Source organism: Falco rusticolus, chromosome 18 (assembly GCF_015220075.1).
Source record: "Falco rusticolus isolate bFalRus1 chromosome 18, bFalRus1.pri, whole genome shotgun sequence".
Lineage (NCBI taxonomy): Eukaryota > Metazoa > Chordata > Aves > Falconiformes > Falconidae > Falco > Falco rusticolus.
The window spans coordinates 4,405,258-4,431,042 of NC_051204.1; the positions used below are offsets into that span (position 1 = coordinate 4,405,258).

Sequence of the window (25,785 nt, forward strand, 5' to 3'; positions counted from 1 at the left end):
CGGCGGGCTCGGCCCCGCTCCCCGCGCAGCCCCGGCCCCTTTCCTCGCCCTTTAAACGGCGGCCTGTGACGTGCGGAGCAGCCCATTCATAATTCCAGGCGCCTCGCTGCTTATTGGCCCGCTGGCAGCGGGGCGTGGTCTGGGCGGGTACGTCACGCCAACTGGGCGAGACCATCTCCGGGAAGAGGAGGAAGGAAGGAGGCTTTCTTTCCCCTCCCTCTCCCTCCGCCCAGCCCTGCCCGCTGTTCCCTCTCTCAGCCCAAGCCGTGCTGCGGTTCTTCCCGTTCCTACCGCACGCCGAGCCGGCGGGAGCCAGCGGGCAGCGCCGCGCTCCCACTCCTTAGCAGCCGGGGTTCCCCCTCCTCGGCGGGGACATGGTACCTCCCGCTCCCCACCTCCTCAGCCCTCCGCCATCTTGGCGCCTCCTCAGAGCGGGGCCGGAGCGGGCTCGGCCGGCCGTGGCGGCTCCTCCTCAGCGGTGGAGCGAACCACCGCGGGGGGGGGGGGGGGGGCGGGCAGGGGGAGGCGGGGACAGAACCACTGCGGCAGCGGCGGGGGGACGGCGAGGGAGAAGCTAACGGGCCGAGCCGGACCAACGGGCAGGGGCTGACAGGGGCGGGCGGTACCACTGCGGGAGGGGGGGGCGTGTGCCTGGCCGGGCGGAACCATGCGGAGGCGCTGGTAGGGGGGAACCCGCGGGAGGGGGTTCGGTCCGGCTCCCGGTGCCGCTGCCGGTCCGGCTCCGCCATGGCCTCGAACTGCGCGGGGGGCTCGTCGGCGGGGGGCGTCGGGGCGGCGCTGGGCTCGGCCCTTAGCGCCAGCAAGACTAAAACCAAGAAGAAACACTTCGTGTGCCAGAAGGTGAAGCTGTTCCGGGCCTCGGAGCCGCTGCTCAGCGTCCTCATGTGGGGGGCCAACCACACGGTGAGCGCGGCCCGCAGCGGGCCCTCCTCGCCCCCTCAGCCGCGGGATCCCCCCCCCCCCGCCGCCCCCCGGCCCGGGCCCTCCCCAGCCCCTCGGGACGGGGCCTTCATCCCCTTCATCCTGGGCTTTCCCCCTCAGACCAGCGCCCTCGCCCCGCGGATCGGGCCCTACCCCCCCTCTCCCTCAGGCAGGGCCCTTTTCCCACCCTCGCCCCCTGGATCGGGCTCACTCCCCCAAACCCGCTTTCCCCCTAAATCGCAGCCTTCCCTCCCCCCTGGCATCCCATCCCTAATCCTGGTCCTTCCCTTGGATCCCCACTCCCTGGCACCCACCGCTGGGCCAGGACCCCGCATCCTGCTGGCCTGGGGGATGCCCGCCCCGTGAGGAGGCTGCCCCTGGCCCTGGGGGTGCCTCTCTCCCGGGTTTGGGACTCCTTCCCCACAGCATCCTCATCCCCAGGCAGTTTGGGTCCCCTCCCAGGTCAGGGTGTCCCCCTCACACATCGCCTTCCTCACGCCTGGGGTGGCATTAGGTTTCTCTGCTGCTAGACACGGCTTTGCCAGAGCAGCCTGCCCCCTCACACCCACCCTGTGTCCTCTCCCCCACCACCCTTTCCAACACTTCTTCCCCAACGCCTCCCCCCCCCCCCCTCACCCCGGACCAGGGAGGGGGAGCAATACCCTTTCAGTTTGTGTCCCCTTGGTGTAGGGTGCTGCTGCCCTGGCACCCCCCCTCTCTGGCACCAGGGACCCCAAGGACACCCATTTGACACCCACGGCGCTGTCCCCTGTCGCAGCCCCTGGTTTTCTCTCTGGGGCAGCCCCTATGGCCCTGTTACAGCAAGGGGACTCCCACGTGTGATGACCACGAGGTCCCACATGCGTGGTGACAATCCTCCTCAGCTGGCTGTATGAGAACAATCACATGTGTCTCTTATCTCCATCCCAAAATACAAAAGGGTCTTTTTGGCCCCATCTGCCCAGCCTTGTCTCGGTGTGACTTTAGGCTTCAGCTAGCAGAACTCTGGCCATGTGTGTCTCCTGGACTCTGCCTCAGTTTCTCTGGGTAGTGGTTGGTACAGGTCTTGGGAGGGAGCTGGGAGAGGGTCCGTTGGAAACGTCTGGTGGCTCAGCTCTTTAATCCATCCGTCTTTATTTTTTTTCTCTGGAAACTTCTCCCTCATCTGTGATGGCAGGCACAAATCTTGTGCTGGAAAGGAGGATTGATTTTACCATGGAATATTCAGGTGGTCAAAGAATTCAGAAACCTCATCCCTTCAGAAATGAATACGCTTTTAGGGCTCAAAGGCACCTCTTTCTCCAGTGGATTAGTCGATGTTTCCTAGAGAGTGAAAGGGATTTAGCCTTAAATCTTGCAGAAACAAATAGCACACAACCAACAAAATAAATTAGAATTGCATTTCTAGCTTCTCTGATGATGGAGTGAAAGCTTCCAAATGTAGTTCAACACAGCGCTGTCTTTCTGAGTCAAAGGATGTTCCAAGTGCTTGCTGCTCAGAGCCTTGCCCAGGAAGCAGGATAATGAATTTAATCAGGCTTTGATCAGTGGTGCTATTAGGAGCCCTGAAGAAATGGAAATTGGTGGGATTATTCTGAATTTCATTTGGGGCTTCTTAGGGACAGTTGTTACTTGGTGGCAATTTTTTTCTTTTTTTTTTTTTTTTTTGTAGCTGTCTGGGTAGGATGAATCTGGCAACTTTTTTAGGCACTGGATGAGGACAATGTAACTTCTGGGGCACTTGGCTGTGAAATACTTAGGCAAAGGGGAGAAGGGAAGCTGGTAGTTCTGTATGAACGCTAAGCTAGTAACGAGATTATCTTGGATGCACGTTATGAAGAAATTGGTGCCAGAAAGGAGGACCATATCTGGAGGGCAGGGAAGAGGGTTAGAAAATTTCAGCTATGATCTCCTCATCCTTGGACACGCATCCAGGGTTTCCCAACAAATTCCTGCGAGCCTGTTTTCCCCTCTGCCACCGCTCTCACTCTGCATTTGGGTGAGCCTTGTGAGTGCCTAAAGGGTTGGTGGCTGGTGTGACTGTGCTGCAGAGCAGGCTGTGAGCTGCGGTGGCTTTGTTCACTCAGCACGTGAGCAGCTGCTCATCCTGGTCTGCGTTTGGGAGATGATGTTGGTGCCCTGGTTATGTGGGAAGCAGAGTTGCTTACGTGCTTCCAGCAGATGGTTCTGGACAGTTTAGAAATACTTTTCGGGAGTGCCTTTGAACTTCATTGGAAATCTCGGCGTGGGGTGGGTGGTGTGTTTAATATTTTGCTCCTGGACCAGTATTAATAAAAGGAGGGGTGAATCTCTTGGCTGTATCTGTGGAGCCCTGCCTTGGGATCCCTACAGTAGTAAGAGGAGAAAACAGCTATCAGCACAGCCACAAGGTTGTGCCAGGAAGATTCTATCAAAAATACTTGCATTCGAGATGAACTTTTTCATGGACAAATCAAACAAACAACCATTTTATGCAATCCACCATTTCTGTTGACTGAAGAAATTCCCTTGGGTCCATTAACTGAGTCTGGCAACAGTTTGGCCCTGCCTTGTATTTAAACAAGCTTGTTAGCAGCTGGTGTGAATACAGGCAGTGATGGGTCTGGAGAGGATCAGGAGCAATGATGTTAGCACACCAAGAACAGGAACTGGTTTCTGGAACACAGTACTGAGCATTTCTGTTTAAACAGCGAGCTGGGTCTTGGCTGTCCTGGTGGTCCCCAGCCAGCATTTAAACCACGTGAATCGGGATTGGGCTGTGGCTGGTGTAAGCAGGGCCAAACGTGGGTGGTATTAGTCTGACAGCTAAATTTTGAACTAGAAAACCATGGAGGGGAGGGGAGAACTCATGCAGATAGGAGAAAAAGGTGGAGTCTCAGAGGCTCGAGAGACTCATCCTTGCTTTCTGAGTTTTCTATAAAGCACTGTAAAATTCAGCAAATGTGGAGATGGTTCCCGGGGAAGCTTTGCTTGCGACTGCTGTTGTCATGGCATTGGAAGAGGAGATGCAGCTCCTTGGTGTTGGTTATGCGCGTGTTGCTCCATGCACGTTCTCCACACCCTGGCTGGACGCGTGTGCATGGGAGCTCGCCAGCAGCGGAGGAAAAGTTGTGATGGTTCTGGAAGGGAGAAGCCATCTCGCACTGAACAGCAAGATGAACACAGCAGTGTTGTATGATGCTCTGGAAACCATAGAAACGGTTGTACGGTGCTGATTATACAAGGCCCTGGGATCCCAGTGAGTTCGGGGGTTGTTGGAGAGGTGACTCTTGTATCCGCTCATTAAATGAACAGTTGAGTTCATATGGACCATGATGATGCTTCTCTAGGTGGCGGTTCATCGACTGGAAACAACCCCTGGAGCTCTGTGTATGTTGGCAGGAGCAGAGGGTAGGCATAAACAAATCCCGTTTTTGTGGAAATGGGTAGATCTCTTCTGTTGGCTGTGTGGATCTCGCCCGAGGCAGCCTCCTGCGCTCCAGAGGCTCCGATTCCTGGCTGAAGCACCAGCCGATCTCCTAGGACCTTTAGGAGTGGTGCCAGCCAGTACAAAACACAGCTATTTAGCATTCAACTGAAATAGCAAAATTGGGATTTGCAGCACGCTTCTCCCTTCTCTGCAGTGTTGTTTTTGGTGTTGCCATGTTAATTCTAGCCAGAGCAGCATCTGCCACATATCAAATGTTGAAGTCCTATAAATTGGTACTGGCACAGGGTAAACAGCATGTATTTGTCCTTTCCAACACTTGCTGTCTGCTGTGGCTCTAATTGACCTCTGGAGAGTGCAGCATATGGTGATGGCGATGATAGCCCATGTTAATGATCGAGGCCAGTGGCTCTGAACCTTCTTCTCCCAGGACCTCCTGTTAAAATAGGGATTCCAGGAGCCCTTTTGCTTCTTGGGGAGTGGAGAGAAAAGGTTTTCGTGGGTAGTTCAGCGAGGAGAATGGGGCTCAGTTGCTTGCTCTGCCACTGACTCATGTGGCCATGGGTAGGTCGTTTAACCTTTCCATTCCTCAGCTGACCTTAGAACCGGGGGAAGCAATAGCTTTGTCTACCTGTGAGTGGACCGGGAGGATGGATGCTTTGCAGTGGTCCTGGGGCCGTGCTGATGCGATGGGTGACGGGCCTGTGCTGGCGGGGCAGCAGGGTAGTGCTGACTGATTCCTCTGCCAGTGACGCAGCGTTGTGCTGCAGCTCTGTCAGGACACGGGAGTCCTTCCCAGCAGGTTTCCAAGTACTTTGTTTGGGAAGAGGTGGGTTTGCTGTCACTAGGGGATGCTTTTTTCCCCTCTTAAAGCATGCTGGTGTCCCCAGAGTGCTGATAGAAATTATTGACTACAAGATTCATGCTTCCAGAGCATTGCATGGGGGGTTTGGTTAGCTTGGATACTGATTAATCATGCTCTAATTCATGGAAAACGGTATTTTTTTCTCAAACCGTTGCCCGGTTGCTCTATTGTGTTAAGCAGCAGCAAAGTTCTGCTGCAGATGTGGGTTTGTCTCCATGCTAGTTAACATGATTTTGCTATGTGTTTCTTTTGCCTACTTCCCCAGAGTACTATGAAGTTTAAGTAACGCTTACAAAGTACTTTGCGATGCCTGATTGAAAGGCTTTGAGAGGGACAAAGTATTTTTATTTTCCTGAGCAAATTCCTGTTGTAAAGAATCCTAGAGAGGAGACTCACACACTCCATCATCTGGATCTTGTTAGTAAACAAATTGCATTTTCCCATCAATTTACTAATGGTAATTGCCACTTTGAGGCTACAGTCAGGTTTTGAAACAAAATTATGCCTGGCCCATTCGTTCTAACAGCTGTCCCTGAATGACACAGAATATTGATGTGTCTCTTATTGAAAAAGGAATTGGCTTTGGTGAGGAAGACAAATTATCAACTACAGATAAACCCAGAACTGTACTGACTGGTGTTGCTCAAGAATTCAAGTAAGTGACCAGGAAATAAAAGCTTAACAGGCAGAGGGGAGGTGGTATTTTTCCAGCCCTAAAAGGCCAGGGGTGGCTGTAGACTTCTCAGCAGCGTAGGCAAAAATGAATTTTGCTGACTGAGGATGAAGGGCTTGGCCACTCCTGCGAGGAGAAAGGGGGAGCTGCTGGCTGGCGAGCTGGAGAAACACAAGAGCTGAGCTGGCTGCTCCTCTGGGTGCTGGGCAAATGGAAGAGGAGGGTGGCAGCTGCGGCTTTGGAGAGGTGAGGGTCTTCCCTCCCTCACCTACTGCTGTTGCCCCAAGCCCCGGTCTCTCCTTCAGTGGCATCTGGCTGCCTTGCCCTCTGCGGCTCTGGCTGGGATGGTGGCTGGTGTGACACACCAGGTGATCTGCTGCCCTTCCTCTCTCCTTGCTGAGGTGACCTCCAGACACACCGGGCTGCTTGCCTTGCTTGGGAAATTGCTCCTTTGTTCTCAGAATACGGTGAAACCAGCAGAGAAATGTGAAGCATCCCTTTCTTAGGGCCCCTGCTGTTGCCTTGTGAAGTCAATGGGTTTGTCTAAAATGTGTCTTGGTTTTAAATCCTCTGAGCTCCACTGAGAGCCTCTGAGCCTGGTGAGTGGCTGAGCCTTTTGTGAGGCTGTCGGGCATGTGCCATTCACGCTGGCTCTGACCTGGGGAGGGGCAGGGCTAGCGTCTTGTGTCTTTCTGCAAGATGCAGGTGGCAGTGGCAAAATGCGCTTCTTAATGGTGCTTTGAGCCCGGAGCGGTCCCTGTCAGGTTGTCTGTGCTTTCTACCCAGTGGGGGAATAGAAAACTCCTGGCATAAGAGTACTGTGCAAAACCAGAGGCTTAATTCCAAGAGGATTCAAAGGCAGATTAGATCTAAAAAGCTGGATGCCTTACAGAAAAGCAGCATCCTGCTGGGTCTGGAGACAGATCCCTGGTCTGAAGAGCTTGCACTCTAAATTAGCCAGTCTTCACTTTTTCCACTTTGGGGACCTTTGTAGTGGAGGTATGGAAATACCCCAGGCGCAGGCTGCTGTGCAGCACGGACCTCCCTCCGCAGTTGCTGTGCTTCTCAAAGTAGCCCGTGACCCCTGCGCCGGGGGGCTGAGGTGTGTGGCTGCGGTGCTGGCTGCTGCTGCTGCACCTCTGCTCCCTGCAGCTGCCTCTTCCCCAACAAAGAACCAAGTCCCTGCGGCCAGCCCCAGGAATCTCCAAAGGTCCTGGTACGGGCCAGCTTTCTACAGCTGGTTGACATCTTTCTGTGGGAGACAGGCGGGTCAGATCCGTGGGAATGGGCTCCCCGGGAGCCAGGGGCTGCTGGGCACCTCATCGCTATGCACCTTGCTGCGACCTTGCCTTCTGTAGCATAAATACAGAGACACACACACACTCTGCTATATATATATCTCCTGCTACACGCCTCTCCCTGGGGAGAAGGCGAGAGAGCAAACATGTGCCAGGCGTTAGTCACGTTGCTCTCGGAGGCTGCTCAGATTCCACCATGATAAGCACAGGAGAGGATCCCTGTAGAGCAGTGCTGGCCACTGCTTTCATTTGGGCAAGGTCTCCTAATCTCTCCCTTGGCACCATGCCGCAGGAGCTGGCCCGATAAGCCTCAGGAAGGGGAACTGGATGCTGAGGATTGCACTCGGAGAAGGGAGGGTTTGGGATATCCCTTTTCTAAGTGTGGGGGCTTTTCATTCCTCTCCCTTTGGCATCCTGAGGAGAGCATCAAGCACAGGAGTTGCCGTAGGAGCACACAGCGCACGTCCCTGTTGCTTGAAAAACAGATGGGGGGAAAAAAACAACCCTCAACAACAAAAAAAACCCTAATTTGCTTTCAGACTGGTGTCAGGAGCGGAGACCTAGCGGCCATCAGACCAAGAGCTGCCTTGTGCAGTAGAGGGCAGGCTGGCAGTGCTGGGGCTAGAAATGGCCAGTTCAGCTCTTCAGCAGTCCCCAGCATGAACCCCTTCCTTCTCCCCGTCTCCTCTAGAGCCGGAATCCCGAAGCATCCAGAAAGCTCTGCTGTGCGCAGCTGCTTCGGCAGGGGAGATTTTTTTGGCTGTTGTCAGGCTGTTGTATCTTGGGAAGAGTCAGGGCATCTTTTAAATGAGACGAGGTATCCTTGCGCACCATTTCTGCCAGTCAGGAGAGTTGCAACAGGTACAACATTTGCTTTGAGGTTTCTGCTTTGGCAGAAACGAGGACATCCAGAGACGGCTTGACATCTCACTTTGCTAACATTTGTGTCTGAATTTCTGGCAGGGAGGAGACAATCTCCACATCGCTGTTCCCTCTCAGCCGTCAGCACCCTTCCTCCGCTCTGGAACAAGCTGATAATAGCTTGTTTGTGCCTTACCCACTGCCGAGAAGAGGGCTGAGAACAGGCGTGTCTAAGGAGCTGTGCTGTCGGGCTTCCCCTCCTGTTAGACAGCAATAATTAGTGGCTCGAGGCAGCGCCTCTTTCTTGATACGGAATTAGCTGTTTTCTCTTCCCCCCTGCACCCGGAGGGGAAATCACTGCATGGGGCTCTCTGATACAGGGCACCAGGATCTGGGAGATCCCTTCCTCACCTTTCCTCTCTTCTGGCTGCGGCTCGAGGAGCAGGATAGAGCCTTTGGCTTGAGCCGGGGGTATTGGCTCCATGGTGATTACCAGTGATGGGAGGCGTAGGACATTAGTTATTCATTCATCTGCCCAGCGTTCTCCATATATCCCAGAGCACTTTATGGGAGTGCTTAATGCTCCTTGGTGCTGCTATAAGGTAAATACAGGCCAGGGCTTTAAAGAGCACCATCTCTGCTCTTAATGGAGCGGTGGCCGGTTTACTTTCCACTTGTCTGTTGTGTGGGTTGGCTGTCTCTGAAAATAGTCATCTCTTTCTCTTTGCAGCGTGTATGTGTCTCTCTTGCCAGTCTGACATTTGTTAAATCTGATCTGTTTTTTCATTGGTAATGATGGAGAAAGGATGTGAAAAATACCTACCTCATCAAAGGCTTGCTCATATAATTAGACAGCTCGCTGCATGTCTCCAGGGCTAGGACCTCCATGGTCATTGCAGAGCTGAACTGTGCCACACATCCTGCTGCAGAATGGCTCCCTCATGCCTCCTTTCATCTCTGCCTCCTCCTCGGAGATGTGGCAGCAGCTCTTTGGCCAGGATTGTGTGTCCTGTTACATGCAAGGAATCCCAGAGCTGGAGTCCGTTTCCTTAGGCTGGCGGCTCAGACCCTGCTCCCAGTCAGCAGGGAAATGCTGCGTGCTTTCCAAGTGTGCTGGAAGTCACTTGACCTGCCGAAGATTTTGGTGTTGGGAACAGACCCCAGGCCTGACTCCCAGCCAAACCCCGCTGTTGTCAGTGTTGTCTGCTTCTCTCCAGCATTACCTGCTTGGCACTGTAATTGTGGGAATGGAGTTGTAATGAAATTGCTTCCTCAATCCAGTGTGTTAATAGCAGTTCAATGTGGTGGGACTTACTGTGTGATTCCAGTGAAGTCCGTGTGAATGAATGACACTGGGGCCGTCCTCGGAAAAGGCAGCTCAGAAACGTGCTGCCTCTTGACCTGCTCTTGAATGCTGGCACAGCCTTGTCGGTGTGCGGGCTTGTCTGGAGCAGGGTTGCCAGATACAGTCCAGAGCTAGGGGGTTTTTTAACTTTTTTTTTTTTTTTTAATGTTGCTGCTTTTGCTGCTGGGTGCTGTAGCATGAGCCTGTCTGTTCAATAGTAGCTGAACGTTCATTCTTTTGCTTCCCTGTATTCCTGTGGCTGCCACACATGACTAAGGAGCAAAAACAATCTAGTGGGGTGACTCATCCCTTTAGAGAAGGTGGGATAAGAGCAACAAGAGACAGCGAGCATGGAAACAGCATCTACAAGGGAGCTGTGCTGTGCTGCACCAAAGCTACCCAGAGTCTGTTCTGGGTGGCCACGTTGAAGTCTTTGGTCATCCATGATTTGTAGCAGTGACAACTAGTTGAGAAATTGGCTGATGCAACATTTCTTAAATAAAGGCAAAGGTGATTTCCTTAAAACGTAACATCTGCTATTTCTCAGTCTTAGGTTTGTCTCGATTCTAAGCTGTGTCTTGGAGGATCAGTGGAAGGTGAGCAGATGAAAGAGCCGAGGCTGGCTCAGGAGTACTCACCACATGACTGAACGAGATACTTCTGTGGCTTGTAACCACAGCATTCTCCAGGTTGCTTCAGCACAAGTTGCTCTGGAAGTCTGATGGGTTATATTGCTTCGAAAACAGCTGCTGGGGTATTTGGCATCCCCTAAGTCCATTGACGGTAACTGCAGGGCAGTGGTGCTTGGGGTTTGAGTCTCTGTTTCCTTTCTCTTTTAGATCAATGAACTCAGCAATGTACCCGTCCCTGTCATGTTAATGCCCGACGATTTTAAAGCCTACAGTAAGATTAAGGTGGACAATCATCTATTCAACAAGTAAGTAGTTGCTTCCCAAGTTGTTTGTCTCTGTCGAGAGAGCTCTGTCTCTGAGCTCTTTGCTGGGGGGGGGGACTGGTGTGGGGAAGGCCTTTTGGTTTGTTTCCTGTTGTAATGCCAAGAGGATCTGGTATGGTTGGACACATGCCCCGAGTCTGTGCCCTGCCCAGACCACTCAACAGGACACGGTGAGGGGTCAGTCTGTCCCTGAGATGCTGTTTTGTGCTTTGGTTTATATCCTTTGAGTGATGAGAGGTCTGGTAAGGCCAGGCTCGGAAGTGGCACTGCTACAAAGCTAGTTACACATAGATATTCGCTGGGCTGGGTAGATGACAATATTTTAGAGTTCACAAAGTAAAACTTGTCCAAAGCCCTAGGGCCAGAGTTCGCTGCACATCTTGGTTATGCACAGAATTGATGCAGGACTGTGTCTTGACTGCTGCTGTGGCTTGCCTGCGTGTCCTGTCCTGTCCTGACCAGCAGAACCCAAAGCCCAGAACCGTGGAGGAGAGGGCAGGAGCTTGCTCTCCGTGACCTGCCAGGTTCCTTGTCCCTTTGCCTGTTCACAGGAGGCAGCTGTGAAGCTGCATTATACCCCTGGCCCATGGGGTTTGTATGGAGTTACCCTCTTTTCTCAAAAGATCAATTTTTGGAAGCTGGTTTAAAGCCACAGTTGTGACTGATGCTCGGAGCCGTGTTCTCCGCCCTGTCTCTGCGTGTGTGCAGGTCTGCGGTGCTCCCTGATTAATGCTTCGTTTTCACTAAGTTTCACAGGGATCAGCTTTTTGAGAGTGGGAGTGTGATTCAAAAGTTTGTCTTCTCTGGCACTTACAATTTGCAGTATCTGCTCTTCCCTCTTCTCCTACATAGATTTTAGTTTCCCACGTATTGGTGCAAAGGATTCTCATTGAGAATGAGCTGACAAAATCTCCCACTGAGTCCAAGCGGGACCATCCTCTCTGCTTCTTCCCACTGGGTAGGATAAGAGCTGTGGCAGGGAGTAGATGCAGCATCCCTCAGCAACGGGGACCGTTGTCTGTTGTCCACTGAGTAGATGCAGCATCCCTCAGCGACAGGGACCGTTGTCTGTTGTCCACTGTGCTGTGCTCTGCCGAGGCCTGGCACCAAAGCTCACTCTGTAACGCGTGGGTCTGGAACATGCCAGACTGGAGCTGATTCACCCTCTCTCCTTTGCGTTCTGGGTGAAATGGTTTGTGGTGTGTTGACCTTTCTTTTGACGCACGAGTGATCTGATCTGATCTGAAATCAGAGCCCCCCCCTCCCCCCCCCCCCCCTTCCTCCAGCTTTTCATCTTAAAACAGTAACAGTGTGTTGCAGGGGGCAGCTGTGTTACTGAACAGAACAAAGCAACAAAGGAGGAGGAAAGAGAGAAATTATTCTGTCAGATCTGTGCTTGTGACAGAGGAGATTGTTCTGCAAGACAGACATCCTTATCCAGAGAGCCTATTAGTCAAAAGCTGGATCCTGCAAGCATTTCTATGAACAGGTGACTTTTGTAGGCATTGAGAGAAACAAGCTACCCCACTGGGGGTAAATACTTGCAGAATAGGGCCCTTGCAGGTAGGAGGGGGCTTGTATATCCTGGGGGGTTATCGGTGAAGTGGGAGAAGAATTGAGTTTGATTTCACAAGCGGATCATTGCACGAGAATTACCTTTTCTGCTTTGCCCTAGGGAAAACTTGCCAAGTCGCTTTAAATTTAAGGAGTATTGTCCACTGGTGTTCCGAAACCTCCGAGAAAGATTTGGGATTGACGATCAAGACTACCAGGTACCGTCTCTTCTCTCCCTGTCCTCCTAACGCCTTTCCCCAGGACAGAATAACCAAGCTGGCAGAGAAACTATGATACCAACATTCTTGTGTGGTCAGTTTTTATGGATTTATAGTCGTGGCTTGAATGGTTTTACCGTAACCCTCAGGGCCCACAGCAATGGAGTAGATCTTGCTGTACCCAGCACTGGGCAATTGCAGAATGAGAAGTTAGTTCCTGCTCCAGAGAGCTTACAGTCTAGGCATAAAATAAGAGGCAGCAGATGGTTGCAGACAGGCAGGAGCTGGAGGATAACAATGATCTAGTGCAGAACATCTGCAAGGAAAATGAGTCTGTTGTGTTTTTACAGATTCGGGTGCTGCTTTAAGCCAGTGTTTGCGCCAAGCATTGGTGCTGTTGAATTGGGTTTATCAAGCTGGCTGCTGCTTTGGGATGTGTTCCCTAAGGCCAGAGCCTCAGGCTTGACTTGGAGAGGAGAGACATTTTCTTGTATTAGTGCTGCTGGGCTTAAATCCAGTGAAAGAGAGATGTCGCAACTCTTGCTGCTGCTGCAGCAGGCCCACCCTTCCACACACAGCTCTTACTCCTGTGCATGCAGGAGATGTGTAGTAGCAGGCTGCTTAGAGACCTCTAAGCACGAGGGGAAGCCAGTGCAGAAAAAGAGGGTGGCTTTGATAGCTGCGTGGCCTTTGGCGGGCCAAGTGTTAGGTAATTAAACCTAGTATCTTTGGCACTCCGCTGCAGTTGATAAAGGCTGGCGATGGGCCAGCGCTGACGGGTCGAGGGCTTCAACTAAAATACTCACTAGAGAGATACTACCCGGAGAGGCACGGTAGCGCTGGAGCGGTGGGTGAGTGGTGCAAGCTTCTTCCTCTCTCTCCCTTCTTTGCTTTGCGTGTGAGCCCGGCCGTGCTCCCCACTGCCTGTGTTGTGGGGAGAGGAGATGGGAGCAGAGCTGTTCCTACTGATCCCACCAAACTGCTCCCTTCTGGTATTGCCTTTGTGTGTGCCCATGTCCACATACATCTGTGTATACTCCCTCCCCAAGCGTGTCAAAATTCTCCCTGATTATATCTAGATTATTGCCTGATCTCACCCTGTTTCAAGGTTATAATGAAGAGATCTGTTTTCTTACTCCAGCTGCATGGCTCATTGCACTGGTGAGACACTGGATCTACTTGATCCAGTTTCTGGTGTCATGTGATATGGGACAAGGAGCAGATGTGTAGCACCTGCATCCCATCCTCTGCCTCTTGTTCCCAGACCAAGGGGGGAGCATGCTGGCCCTGCTGTGACGAGGAGTGACCCCTGAGGATACCGGGGTCGGTGTTTGAGGCTTTTTGCTTCTTTGTGTAACTGTGTTTCAGTTGCCTGTCTCCTGACTGCCGGGCCCGTCCTGCTCTCCTGCCTCTTCTCAGGTGCGCTGAGCACTCTGAGGGACTTTGCTCAAAGTGAGACATTTTTATCAAGCAGAACTGACAGTTGTCTTTGCTTTTCTTCTGCAAGGGGGCCCGGCCATCCCCAGGAGGAACAGTAAGTGCTGGCTGCTGCCTGTCGCAGCCCTGGTCTGGGTGACTGCCCATCTGCTGACAGAGCGAGCTGAGCCCGGCGTTAGGAGGCAGGTGGTGTTCTTTGTGCCTGTGTGTGCTCAGTGCCTCGTAATTACCTGTGAGCCATGAGCTGCACACACAGATCTCTCCTGCTTGTGATGGAAGATCTCTTTTTATTTTCAGGACACGGCTGCTCAGTCCATGCTTTTCTTGAGCCACATGCCTGTTAGATTACTAATTTTGGTTTTTCCTTCCTGCTGTCAGGCCCGTTCTCCAGGCAGCGATGGCGTTTTGCCAGGAGGAGCAGTACCATTCCCTCCTGGTCTGTTGACGGTAGCTCATGCCATGTGGCTCTTGAGGAGACTGCTTGGCCAGCAGCACCCTGCCCCCGGGGCTGGCTGTACCACGGAATGAATTTGTGTGCTGGCTTCCTCCATACCTGCATGCAGTGAAGTCATTAGCTCCTAATTATTTTTGTCTCCCAGTCCATCCGCTGCAGTATCTTTTAGAAAATTGTTTCTCAGTTTCTTTTAAGAAATTATGAGAACGATGTGAAGTAACTTATGTAGAAGCATCCACAATCTTGTTGGTTCTCGATACCTGGTTTATCATTTACACTTTACCTGTTGTTCTGAAGGATTACTTCTCCCATCTCTGGGGTAGAGCAGTTTGGCTCTTTAAAAGACATAAAAAAGTGTCCGGCTAGAACAGAAAGCAGAAAACATCCATTGAGCTAAATTCAGGTGGGTAAAATGTGATGGCTTGAGTGGGAGTTGAGCCAGAATGCTAAATATAACACCCGAACTGTGGAAGAGGTGGGAGTGACAGGAAGGGAACGAAGTAAACCTAAGGGCTGTGAATTTAGTTATGTCCATATGTGGTCACAATTTCTGCTTCCCATCTCCTCTAGAAGAAAAGCTCTGTGGTTTTGAGGTGAGGAGTGATTAAACCGTGTAGCACAGACTCGTTTGCAAATGTCAGCGAGAAGCAAGGGTTGGTTGGGGTTTTTTTTGTTTGCCTTTATTTTCCTGACGGTTTCTAAAGCCGTTGGCAGGAGTAGAGTTTTTCCCCTGCTTCATTAAAGTTTTAAAAGCTTTAAATGCTTCATTCTGAAAGGAAGCCTCTCGGCTCACTTGCAGCGTGACATGGTAAATCCCTCTTTCGCAGCAGGCTCTGCTTGCCTGCATGTCTGCGGCTGCAGAAGAGCAGACTCCCTCTGCTGTCTGCTCTTCAGAGAGCTGAGGGGAGGAGGGACCGGTGTATCTAGCAGCTAAAAAAATGCATCATGAAATGCATCATCCAGCCCTGAGCTATCCTGCAAGATACATCTACCTTGAGCTAAAGACCTCTCTCCAGGTGTCAGTACCACTGCGTTTCGGAGCACAAGTCTCAGCTCCCCGCATCTGCTTGCACCAGTGGCAAGGGAATGCTGGTGAGAGCCTGCTGGCTCCTGAACAAACGCTGGTGGCTGGGCTGGTGGAGTTGGAGGGCATTTGCTGAGAAGTGACGGAGGAAACAAACAGCAGACCGGTGACCTGCTTGGCTTTGTCTGGAAGGTGTGGAGAGCGGTGGCTCTAACAGTGGGACGAGGCTCACAGCAAGTGCCCCTGCCTGGGGAGAGGTGTCAGAACAAAGAGCTCGTGCTGTGGCTTGGGGAACGTGGTAGATATTTGCTCTGTAGTTTGCATGGGATTTTCCAGTTGTGCCGCAAATATGCAAAGAAGTGCAATGTTTCGTTGCTAAGGGTAGAGACAGGGATATAAAGACAGATGCTGCTGGTTGTCGGAAGAACAACCAAGCTATTTATACTCACAGTCTTTTTCATCCTGTTCTAAGAATAGCAGAGGCTGAGAGTTTCAGGATGACCTGTAAAGAATTCCCAAACAAAGACTTTTGCTAGTTCAGGCTGCTTTTTGATGAAAAGGCGGCAGGCCATTTCATTCATCTTGTTCTGGAAATACCCTGGCAGTTCTTAAATTTCCAGGAGGAAAGGCTAAGAAGTCTTGGCCTGTGTATACTGCCTCTTTAAAAACCCCTTAGTAAAAAAATATTTAAAAATGCATGCCAGGTGTTGGAATAAAACATGTGAGCAAATAAAAGGCCCAGATGAAAGCTCTAAACTCCATGTCCGGACTGCTAAACAATTGGGTTAACCTCAGCAGTGCTGAGCACTCAAGGATGCTTGTTTATCAACAGTCACGAGCGGAGCGTGTTTGCAAGCGTGCTCTGAAGCTAAGCCAGAACACTGTCACAGGTACCAAGGTGGACCACAAAGTCCCTGGGATGTCTGTTGTTCCAGAGCCAGATTGTGGCGCTGGTCCTGGTCACCCACTCTTTCTAGGACTGCTTTTCTTTCTTGTCCAAGGAGGTGGCAGCTTCTCCTTCCCACTTTTTTGTTCTGCTTCCCTCAGAACTCGGTGACGCGAAGCGCCCCAGTGAACAGCGACAGCCAGGGCCGATGTGGTGCCCGGTTCCTCACCACCTACGACAGGAGGTTTGTCATTAAGGCAGTGTCGAGCGAGGATGTAGCAGAGATGCACAACATCTTAAAGAAGTACCATCAGGTACGGTGAGTCTGGAACCCTGGGAGGGGAGGTGGCAAATGTCTTGGGGAGCATCTTGTGATTTGCTGGGGAACTGGAGCTTGGATTCACAGCGCAACCTAGCAGAACTTGCAAATAACTTTTACAGAAGAAAACAGTGTTCCTTAGCATCTGAGAGCCAATTATGGCACAGCTGCCTGCTTCTTCACGGTGCTGAGCTCCTTCACAGCTCACCTTGTTCCTTCCATCAATGAATTATGGATCGCTGGTACCTGAGATCTGTAAACACGTTCCTAATTCAGTCCTTTGAGTTAGACTTTCCAGGGGGACCAGGGAGGAGACAGTTACATGCAGCAGGGAAAGGGGGGCAGAGTGGGACAGCTGGAAGCATTCTACCCTGGTCCACATTATCTGCCAGTCCATCTGCTCTTTACTTTCAGATCACTCAGGTAACCACAAGAAGTGAAGTTAGCTAGTGCCAACAACACTCACCCTGCTGAGACTGAGCAAGGACGTGCGCGCTTGGCCTTTTACAGCAGGCTGGACACGCACACACAGTGGGATGTTCTGTCTCTGCTCAGGGCTGGAGGATTCTTACAATGCCCTAACTTGCTTTTCTTGAGACCCTAGAAGCCATTTGCAAGCCTCCTTTCCTTTCACATCGGTGTCAGGTGGCCGGAACTGGAGGCTTCGCTATCAACTTCTTGCTGAGCTTGTGTTCTGCCAGAGAACAGTTTTGTGTGACAGTACCGTCTTTCTCTGCCCTTCCTTTCCCCGCTCTCCTCCAGTTCATAGTGGAGTGTCACGGGAACACCCTCCTGCCCCAGTTCCTGGGCATGTATCGGCTCACGGTGGACGGAGTGGAAACCTACATGGTGGTTACCAGAAATGTATTTAGTCACAGGCTGACTGTGCATCGGAAATACGACCTGAAGGTGAGGGTTTGGAGGACAGTCATGGAGCCCAGAGCTCCTTTTGCAGAAGGGTGGGCGATGGACTTTGTAGCAGCTACTTGACAGGGTCCTGGGGTTTTGGGTTTTGTTCAAGGGATCAGGTTTTGGGGGCTCTGGATAGAGCTTCTCTTGAGGCTCAAATGCTTTCCCATCCCCCCATCCCAAGTGGCCTACGCTACACCAGGAAGATCTCTAAGTCTATCCCAAGCATGAAAAAAGGGTTGAGCACTTTTGATTGAAAAAATATTGTCATTATTTTTCTGTATGGAAGAATTAAGTGGTGTCAGTGAATTCTTTGGGAATATGACACATCATGCAGCAATGCTCTTTTCTTTATTCTTTTATCAGGGCTCAACAGTATCCAGGGAAGCAAGCGATAAAGAGAAGGTATGGACCATCCCTGGCCAGCCTTTCCTTCCTCCTGGTGGTTGGAAGCAGATGGGATCCAACTGACTTCCCTTTTCCAAAGGGGTATTGAACAGGGGATATTAATTGGGCCCTGAGTGATAACCTGATTTTGTGCCACCTTTCAGGCTGTGCCCGCTCTTCCTGCTCTGTTATGTTGACACTACCAGGAGTGGGGGGAGCTTCCTGCGGGACAATTCCACAAGCACCAAAACCCTCATTAGTGCCAGGGTGTCTTTATGGAAAGATTTCTCCATAGCACTCCCCGAGTACCAAACTGAGTCAGATCAGCAGTTAGCTTTCACATCAGGTGCTTTTATAAACCGGACCAGGTCCTCTCAAATTCTTTGTGCTTCTCAGCGTGTTCATCAGTTTGGTTCCTGGTGCCGTTAGGGGAACTGGTGACTTAAGAATCCTGCCCCTGCAAAACTTTGGCTGTGACGCTGCCATGAAAAGCCCTGTTGAAATCACAGCAGGAACTGATGGTACTACGTGTTTTGCCCCTGGGATTTTCAGGTTTGGGACTGCGGAGTAGGTCTACTGCAGCCTGCCCTAAAATTAGATCTCTGGCGTGAGCCAAGGAACTTCCATTTACACGGAATGCTCTGGCGTCAAGGCACGGCTTCATCGTGCCCAAGTGTCTCCGGCTTGCTGGCTGTTTATTCTCTAGCTTTTTCTGCTTAGGCAGTTTGTCTCAGACCATTCATATTAGAGCTATATAAAGCTACCACATGCTCGTATGTCATTCTAAGAACAAAATAATTTAATTTTCAATTGCACAAAGGGGTTGTATGTTCTTCCATATCCCTGAGGAGTCTTCAGGGGCTGCTGCAAGCAGATTCCTCAAAAAGCAGTGGTTTTAATTTTTTCCTCGAGTCTTTAGGGAGGGAAGCATTTTTTTTAATTTTTTTTTTTTCAAGCCTTCACCCCTTGCTCCCCCCCCCCCAGGTCAGAAGCCAACAAAATGAATTTCTTTTCTATTCTGGGAGCTGGTCGGACTGTCTCTGGCTGGAGCCCAACTGTCAAAGCTTTCAGCCTGCAGCATGCCTTCCCGGCAGTCTTTAAAGTTGAGTTGCTCTCCGTGTCTCCCTTCAGTTTCCCCGTAGGTGCAGCTCAGCACGTGGATTCGCTGGCAGATACTGTGCTCTGCCTGATGCCGTTTTCAGACTTAGTGGACAGGCCGAGCCACTTCACTAACGGCCCTGATGCAGCCCCACACTTGACGAGAGTCTCTGTGCAATCCCCATATTGCTCATGGATCTGGGTACAGCCCTCCCCCAAGAAGCGGGGGGGGAGGTTGGACAGTTTGACACAGGGTTTTTGTTGCAGGCCAAGGATCTACCAACATTCAAGGACAACGACTTCTTGAATGAGGGTCAGAAGCTGCACGTTGGAGAAGAGAGTAAAAAGAACTTCCTTGAAAAGCTGAAGCGGGACGTGGAGGTAGAGTTTCCCGGGGGGCAGCTTTTACTTTTGTCTCCCGTGGCTGGATCCTCACTGTGGCTTCTGTCACAGGGACTGAAAAGCAAATCATTCCTGGATCAGTCAAGGAAAAATAGTCAGGGTTATGCTGTTGGCAGTGGGCATGTGAGCCTATGTGTCGATTCTCTGAAGTCTAATAAGGGTTTAGCTCTCGCTTCAGCCCTTTCTTAGGGAGATGCTGGCAGGGTAGGACTGAGGATTTCAGATCCCACATGGATGCTGCTCTTCTCACTCATCGCTTTCTCCCAGTTTTTAGCTCAGCTGAAGATTATGGACTACAGCTTGCTGGTTGGGATCCACGACGTTGACCGAGCAGAGCAGGAAGAGATGGAAGTGGAGGATCGGGCAGAGGATGAGGAGTGTGAGAACGATGGTCTCGGAGGCAACCCCATTTCCTCCTATGGCACCCCCCCTGACAGCCCGGGCAACCTCCTCAACTACCCTCGCTTCTTCGGGCCTGGAGAGTTTGATCCTTCTGTCGACGTCTACGCCATGAAAAGCCACGAAAGTGAGTATTGCGGAATGTTGCCCTGAAGAAGGTGTGGAGGGCAGAGGAGGTGTCCCGTGGTCTGGCTGGGCTAAGTGGAGTGGGAGGACTGTCCGCAGAGAGAGAGAGAGAGAGACCCCGCCGAGTGTCCCCCCTTCGCTCTGCCGTCCCTTGCTGCGGTTGGTGTGAGGTGGAACCCTAGAAGTGATGCTTGGAGAGTAGTGGCGTGTTCGGAGGGCGCGGGGGCCTCTGGTGTGCTGTTTCCAGTCGTTCTTCTCTGCCCTCCTGCAGCCTCCAGCTGCCTCGCTTTCTCTGCCAGTTGCATCAAAACAGACCTGCCATGTATTTCTTGAGGAGGGGGCTGCAGCTGGGCTTTGCTCTCAGCTCAGGGTGTGCTAGCAACTCTCTTGCCTTGCTAGGTGCCCCCAGGAAGGAGGTGTACTTCATGGCCATTATAGACATTCTTACGCCATATGATGCGAAGAAGAAAGCTGCACATGCTGCCAAAACAGTGAAACATGGGGTAAGCAGCGTGCCACCCGCAGGGAGGATGGGCTTTGGGGCTTCTGCTTTGCCTGCATGCATATGTGTGATGTCTCCTGACACTGATTTTTCTACCAGTATGGAAATTCTCCAGTGATCCATGCCCAGGAACAGCTCTTCCCTCACTTACAGTCTCCTCAGACTGTCTTGGAAAGGCTTTCCCTCTGGCTGGTTGGAGATGACTTTAAGAATTTATGTCCCAGTTTGGGAGGTGCTCCGTTTCCCTGCTGTGGCACTAAACAGCCTCACAGAGCAGGAATGGACTGGCTGCAGGGAGACACCCGACCCTGTCCCTTTCCTGGGGCCAGTCCTGTTCCCTGACAGCAATCCTGAACTTCCCAAAAGGACTTGAAAAGGGTCCAGGTTAGCGAGCGGGACGTGGAGTTTTTGCATGCTCCTTCCAAATCTCCTCTAAACCACGAGGGAACAAAGCCAGTGCTTTGTCTTAGTTGTCTGCAGAAGGTCCAGCTGGAGCTAAAATCGGTTTCCTTGGGGATCTCTCTAGACCTCTCTGGATGTTTTTTCCTAGAAATCACAAGTTGTTACGGGTCTCTGGCTGTGCTGACGTGGTCGCTCCCTGCCATCCTCCCTCCTCCACCCTTTGCAGCGCTGCAGGGTCTGCCCTGCGAGGAGTGTGTTGTGACTTCTCTCTCCTCTCTGCCTTGCAGGCTGGGGCAGAGATCTCCACCGTGAATCCAGAGCAGTACTCTAAACGCTTCAATGAATTTATCTCAAATATCCTGACATAGTCACCTTCAGCCTTCAGCGAGAAACGAAGAGAAGAGGGGCTACTTCCAAACAGAGAATGCAGCCTGTGACACTGAAACAGACACTGTAGCAGCATGTGGGGTGTGCGTGTGTGTGTGCGTGTGTGTGCGTGCAAGGGTGAGTGTGTGGCACTGCGTGACTTCAGAGAAAACTAATCCTAGGTGCACCCTCCAACAGTCCACTTGACCCAGGTGGAAAAGTGGGTTTTTATGTTACAGAAGTGCCCAGACATAGATTTGAGGGCTTTTTAAAACAAGAAAAGTGCATTGTTTCAGCACTGCTCTTTCTAATGACATTTTCTCCTCTCTGATCAAGAGAATCCCATAGGGATATGATATGTGGCACTGTATAGAAGGGGTCGCTCTAGATCACATTCAGTGGGAGTGAAGCAGTGCCTGATTCCACAAACTACTACTATTTTTATTTTTTTTTTATTATTGGACTGTCTTTACCAGAAAGACATACAAGCCCTTTTATTTCCCTCTTGGTAGTAGTTGGAAGGAAAATAGCTCACCATTTCAAGGATGGAAAATATTACTCTGATAAGAAGGAGTCGCTGAACTTTAGGTAAATTCAGACTGGGACACTTTATATTTTTTGGTTAATTTAAGTAACAAAAATTTTTTTGTAACTGCACTTGATTTACAAGAAAGACGAGGGAAATGAACATCTACCAAAGATGATCACTTAAAAAGGTGTTAACTCCTAGAACCTAAAAAAAACAGTGTGAGAAGTAGTAGAGGCATTGAACAACCTCAGATAATAATGTGCTCGGACCCATTGTGCTTTAAATTGGCCAGCTATGAAGATTTCATAAAAGAAAAAAAAAAAAAAAAGGCATTTTTTATGTAGATTCGGGATAATATTTGACTATCTGGAACGTTTCCCCGTCGCACCTCAGTCAGGAATTGCCGTGTCTCTTAGATTACAGTTTAACATCGCAGTTCTGCCAGTGTTAATCTAGCTAATGTTCAGTCTTCCTTACTTGCCCGATCTGCAACAGGTACTTGAATTTGTTTCCTGACAGAGGTTCTTTGGTTAGTTGGTTTCTTTTTTAAATGGCAATGTGACTTGCACACGAAGGAATTGGACTCGCTACCAGTGGGGAGTGCTGGGAGCTCTGACTATGGAGCAAGTTCCACTGCTCAAGAGGACTCGGGACTTGAGCTGTGATTTTTACTCTTCTCTGCTCCATACCCCTCTCTTAAGCGACAGTCAAGGAGTGGAAATGTTTGAACACTTGCGCCAGATTATTCCCCGCCCCCCCCCAGGAATTGGAACCGATTTGCGTGACTGAATAACGTCCTGTTTTGTCTCCAGAATGCTTGTAATATTTTTCACAGCCAAGCTTGTCAGGCTTGCTTTGGGTTTTGTTAGCTCTGCTGCACAACAGTTACAGATCTTTCAGTTCTTTTTTTAATTATTTTTTTTCCTTTTTAAGCAGGATTTAGCGTTTTGAACAAACCTTTTGCAGTTGAAACATGTTGCTTATCTGCCTTGAAACTGTTTTCACATATGCCTTTGTTTCGGGAATACGCTGTTTCGAATGTCTGTCCTGTGCTGTAACGCGTGCTACAGTTTGCTGTGTGGAATTTGGTCCTTTTGAGAGATAACTGGTGCTCATCACATCCTGGTAACTTCCCTCGACTAACGCTAGCTCTGGTCTGGATTCAGAATGTGGGCTTGAGGGGGTTTTTTTACGTTCATACCCACATTCACGATGTGAATCCCACAGGTCTCAACTTTGAAGGGGACAAAAGGGGGGCTAAAAAGTTTCAGCCCATAAGAGTGCACTGTAAATAGAGTCTTGAAGAAATCAAAAGTTAATATTCGGGGTCATAATGGGATATGAATCTTTTTATTCGTTCGTGGGTCATTCCCTTTGATACGGGACAAATTTCTTCTGCCACTGGCGTCCAGTCCCTATTTTGTGTGATGTGGGGGCTAACACACCGTTGTCTGGGAGGCTGAAGAGTCTCGTGTCTTAAGGTGTGTAGCTGGAAAAGCCACAGAACAAATGCAGCTATGAGAATACGTTAAAAAAGGGAGGACTTAGAGGGTATTGTCAGCTTAGTTTTGTGGGCATTATATTGGTTGCTTTTCTCTTAAACAATAAGCACTTAAGTTTACTATCAATTAGAAATTAAATACCAATCGCTTTTTATTCTTGACAGTTTTAAAATTCTGCATTGAATCTGCAACTTTGGCCTGGTAAGTTTGCCATTCTCCTTTTGGGAAACTAGCTTGTACCTTTTAAACTGTTGATCTTTAAATCGTGTATTTAAAGAAGAGAAAAGGGGGGGGAGGAGTAAGAGAGAAGGGAATGAGTGAATTGCAGACATCCTGCAATGAGACACTACAAAACAAACAACCCAAAGAAAGTAGAAGAATGACGCTTGCGTAGCTAGGAGGAACAGTCTGATTCACTGGATTTCATAAACAGGGACGAAATTAAAATGCAGTTAGTTCCTGCAGCGATCTACAGTAAAGCCATGATACTAAGGGCTTACGAGCAGTTAACTAGTTGTGATTTCTTATTCCACTCCAGACAAACTCCTGGGAGAATTAAATTGGCTGTCCCTGGCTCAAGTGATATGATAAGCCCCATAAACTCTATTCACTTTAGCACTTCCCCAATTCTGCCACTTCTGTCAAGTTGCCATACTGTGTGTATTAAAGTAATTAAATGCAATTTTCTCACTTAATGATGTATTACCCAGGTATGTAACTTTGTTTAACATAAGCATTTTGTATATTGTTTACATTTTGAGAGGTAGCATTACGTTAAAAATGCTAATTTTTTGTTTCTAGACAGTATTTTTATTACCAGAATAAGTGAAGCTGCAAATATTTGATTTGTTTTTAAAAGGGACTTTTTCTTTCGTTTTTGTTGTTTTGATTTCTTTTTTTTTTTAATCTTGTTTTAGGTCACTTTTTTTTTTTAACTCAAAAGTATTTAAAAGGAAAACCCAGCCCTTTCAATTCTGGTTTTACAACTGCTTTGTGCTAGTTCGTTGTCTGTTTCTGGTGTGAATTTAGTTCTAGTTCGCTGAATGTAGATATTTCTGTCTGTAGCATGTACCCCGCGGAACACTTTACACTGAAGTGCATTTGACTGAAAACCACCCTCCGCTGAAAGAGTTGTAGTAGGTAGGCAGAGCGCTCAGATGCCGGTCAGGGTGCAGGATTTTTCAAGAAATCGCAGTGCAGTTCTTTTGTCAGCTGGAAAAGAAACCGTAGCAGTGTCCGAAGGCAGGGTGAGTTTGTGTGAGCAGCCAGCTGCGGGGTCTGTGGTCCTGCCTGTACTGAGGGTCTCTCTCTTTCTGTTCACGCACCTGATCTGGCAACATTTTAAGAACTACAGACTGCTTTGAACGTAGAGAACTGACATCTTGCCTGTTGAAATAGCTCCTACAGTGTAAATGAGAGTGGGGAGAGGGAAGGCAGAGTGCAGAGTGACGGTTCAGGTGCTGTTCTGCTCCAATAGTGCAATAAAAAAACACTCGAGAACACGTTGGGTGACCCTTTAGTAGGAACCACGTGTTCTGGAGGTCCCGGGCAGCACCCACCCTGGGTGTCAGCGCTAGGGAGAGGGCCTGGCATTTGCTTTGTGTGAGAACATCAGCAGGAGTTCGCTTCTCACAGCAAGGAGCGGTGGGATCCTTCCCTCTGGTCTCGTACACGCCTCTGCTTGACCTGGTTTTAATTGTAAAATCTGTGATTGTGAAACTTCATCACAGGGAGAACTTCTGGGGTAGTAGGTGACTCCAGATTTCCTGCATAGACGAGGCTGTACTCCCACTTCTGAGAATCCTAGCTTTGAATTGGATTATCGTAATCAGCAAGAACACTAAAACATTTCAATCTTTATTTCCTTTTCTGGGCGGAAACTCTTGCTTTCCCCTCTGGAGTGCTGCCACGGCTCCCTTCAGCGGGGACATCAGCTGGGGACTGGCCTCTTGGCCCAGGAAGGCACCAGGCGAGGTTGTGTTGTAGTTACGAGCTGTTGTTTGGCAGGAGTTGTGGCTTAGCCTTGACGGACGAACGCCCCCAGTCCTGTGACTACTATGCAGTCTTTATAGATGCCTCCCTTCAAGCTGCACAGAGGTCGGAGTGTTTAACCTCCAGGTGGTACGGACCTTGCAGAAGTCAGTGCGCATCCTAAACTTGGTTTGCAACACCGCGTAACCGATCTGAGACAGATCATCCTTACAATAGCTCCAAAAAAATAAAAACAGCCATCCTCTCCCCCGTCCGTGTCTTAACGCCCCATTTCAGGTTTGCCTGTCAACTTCCCCTACTTCTGCAGAGCCGTTCTCCAGTATCCGTATTAGCCACTACCGATTGTCCTTGCTCTTTGAAATTAGTATCTCGTGTAATAGTGATGGCAAAGCTCGGGGAACGCAGCTGCTGGTCGTTATTTTTAGTGGTTTCTGGTTTTACCACTCAAAAAGTTGTGCTGGTCTTTTGTTCAGCTGCACAACGCTGAAAGCAGCTGGATTGAGTCGTGTCAAGTGAGCGTATTACACAGGTCACAAGGGTGGGCAGGGCTAATCAGTGCAACTGAAAAATGTGAATAAATTAATCTAAAACTAAGGAGAGAAAAAAAAAAAAGCATTCTAGGTTTTTTCACTGCTGTTTTTTAAATAGGAATTTTAAGTCCTCTGTGCTTGTCTGTTTGCTAGGAGCAGTTTGAGACACTGTTACTGTTTTGAAATGCATGCATGTTACAAGATGAGTCTCCAACCAGAGAAAAATAAAATTAAAACTTTGTGTACATCTGTTCCTTACTGCTGTCCTCTATAAAGCGTCCTAATGATCAACCGTTACTCCGTGACATGCGTGGTCGTTTTAAATCCTAGATAAACCACAGCTGGGAAAGTCTTTTTATATGTGCCTGTGAAATGGGGGGGGG

General features: G+C 50.0%; 1 protein-coding gene across 4 annotated transcripts; it reads left to right on the forward strand.

Annotated features, from left to right (window-relative positions):
• Nucleotides 1-583: 583 nt before the first annotated feature.
• PIP4K2B (phosphatidylinositol-5-phosphate 4-kinase type 2 beta) lies at nucleotides 584-25,647 on the forward strand. Of its 4 annotated transcripts, none has more exons than XR_005108026.1 (11): nucleotides 748-924; nucleotides 10,251-10,348; nucleotides 12,042-12,138; nucleotides 16,101-16,253; nucleotides 17,021-17,167; nucleotides 17,534-17,572; nucleotides 18,920-19,033; nucleotides 19,322-19,580; nucleotides 19,979-20,082; nucleotides 20,771-23,081; nucleotides 23,946-25,647. XR_005108026.1 is itself a non-coding variant. In XM_037411635.1 (11 exons), exons 3-11 carry the CDS (start codon nucleotides 10,284-10,286, stop codon nucleotides 20,849-20,851), a joined length of 1,059 nt encoding a protein of 352 aa, XP_037267532.1. In that variant the 5' UTR covers nucleotides 857-924; nucleotides 9,959-10,007; nucleotides 10,251-10,283; the 3' UTR covers nucleotides 20,852-25,647. The 4 variants fall into 4 exon arrangements, 3 of the variants coding, with proteins under 3 accessions (XP_037267529.1, XP_037267532.1, XP_037267531.1); XM_037411635.1 differs by adding an exon at nucleotides 9,959-10,007 and having other exon boundaries at nucleotides 857-924; nucleotides 20,771-25,647; XM_037411632.1 differs by having other exon boundaries at nucleotides 584-924; nucleotides 20,771-25,647.
• The last annotated feature ends 138 nt before the right edge of the window (nucleotides 25,648-25,785 follow it).

Excerpts from the sequence above, each read along its gene's own strand:
- PIP4K2B (XM_037411632.1), top strand. The coding sequence starts at position 748 with ATGGCCTCGAACTGCGCGGGGGGCTCGTCGGCGGGGGGCGTCGGGGCG. Across the intron at positions 925-10,250 it reads TGTGGGGGGCCAACCACACG|ATCAATGAACTCAGCAATGT; the intron begins GTGAGCGCGGCC and ends TTTCTCTTTTAG. Across the intron at positions 19,034-19,321 it reads AGCTGAAGCGGGACGTGGAG|TTTTTAGCTCAGCTGAAGAT; the intron begins GTAGAGTTTCCC and ends GCTTTCTCCCAG.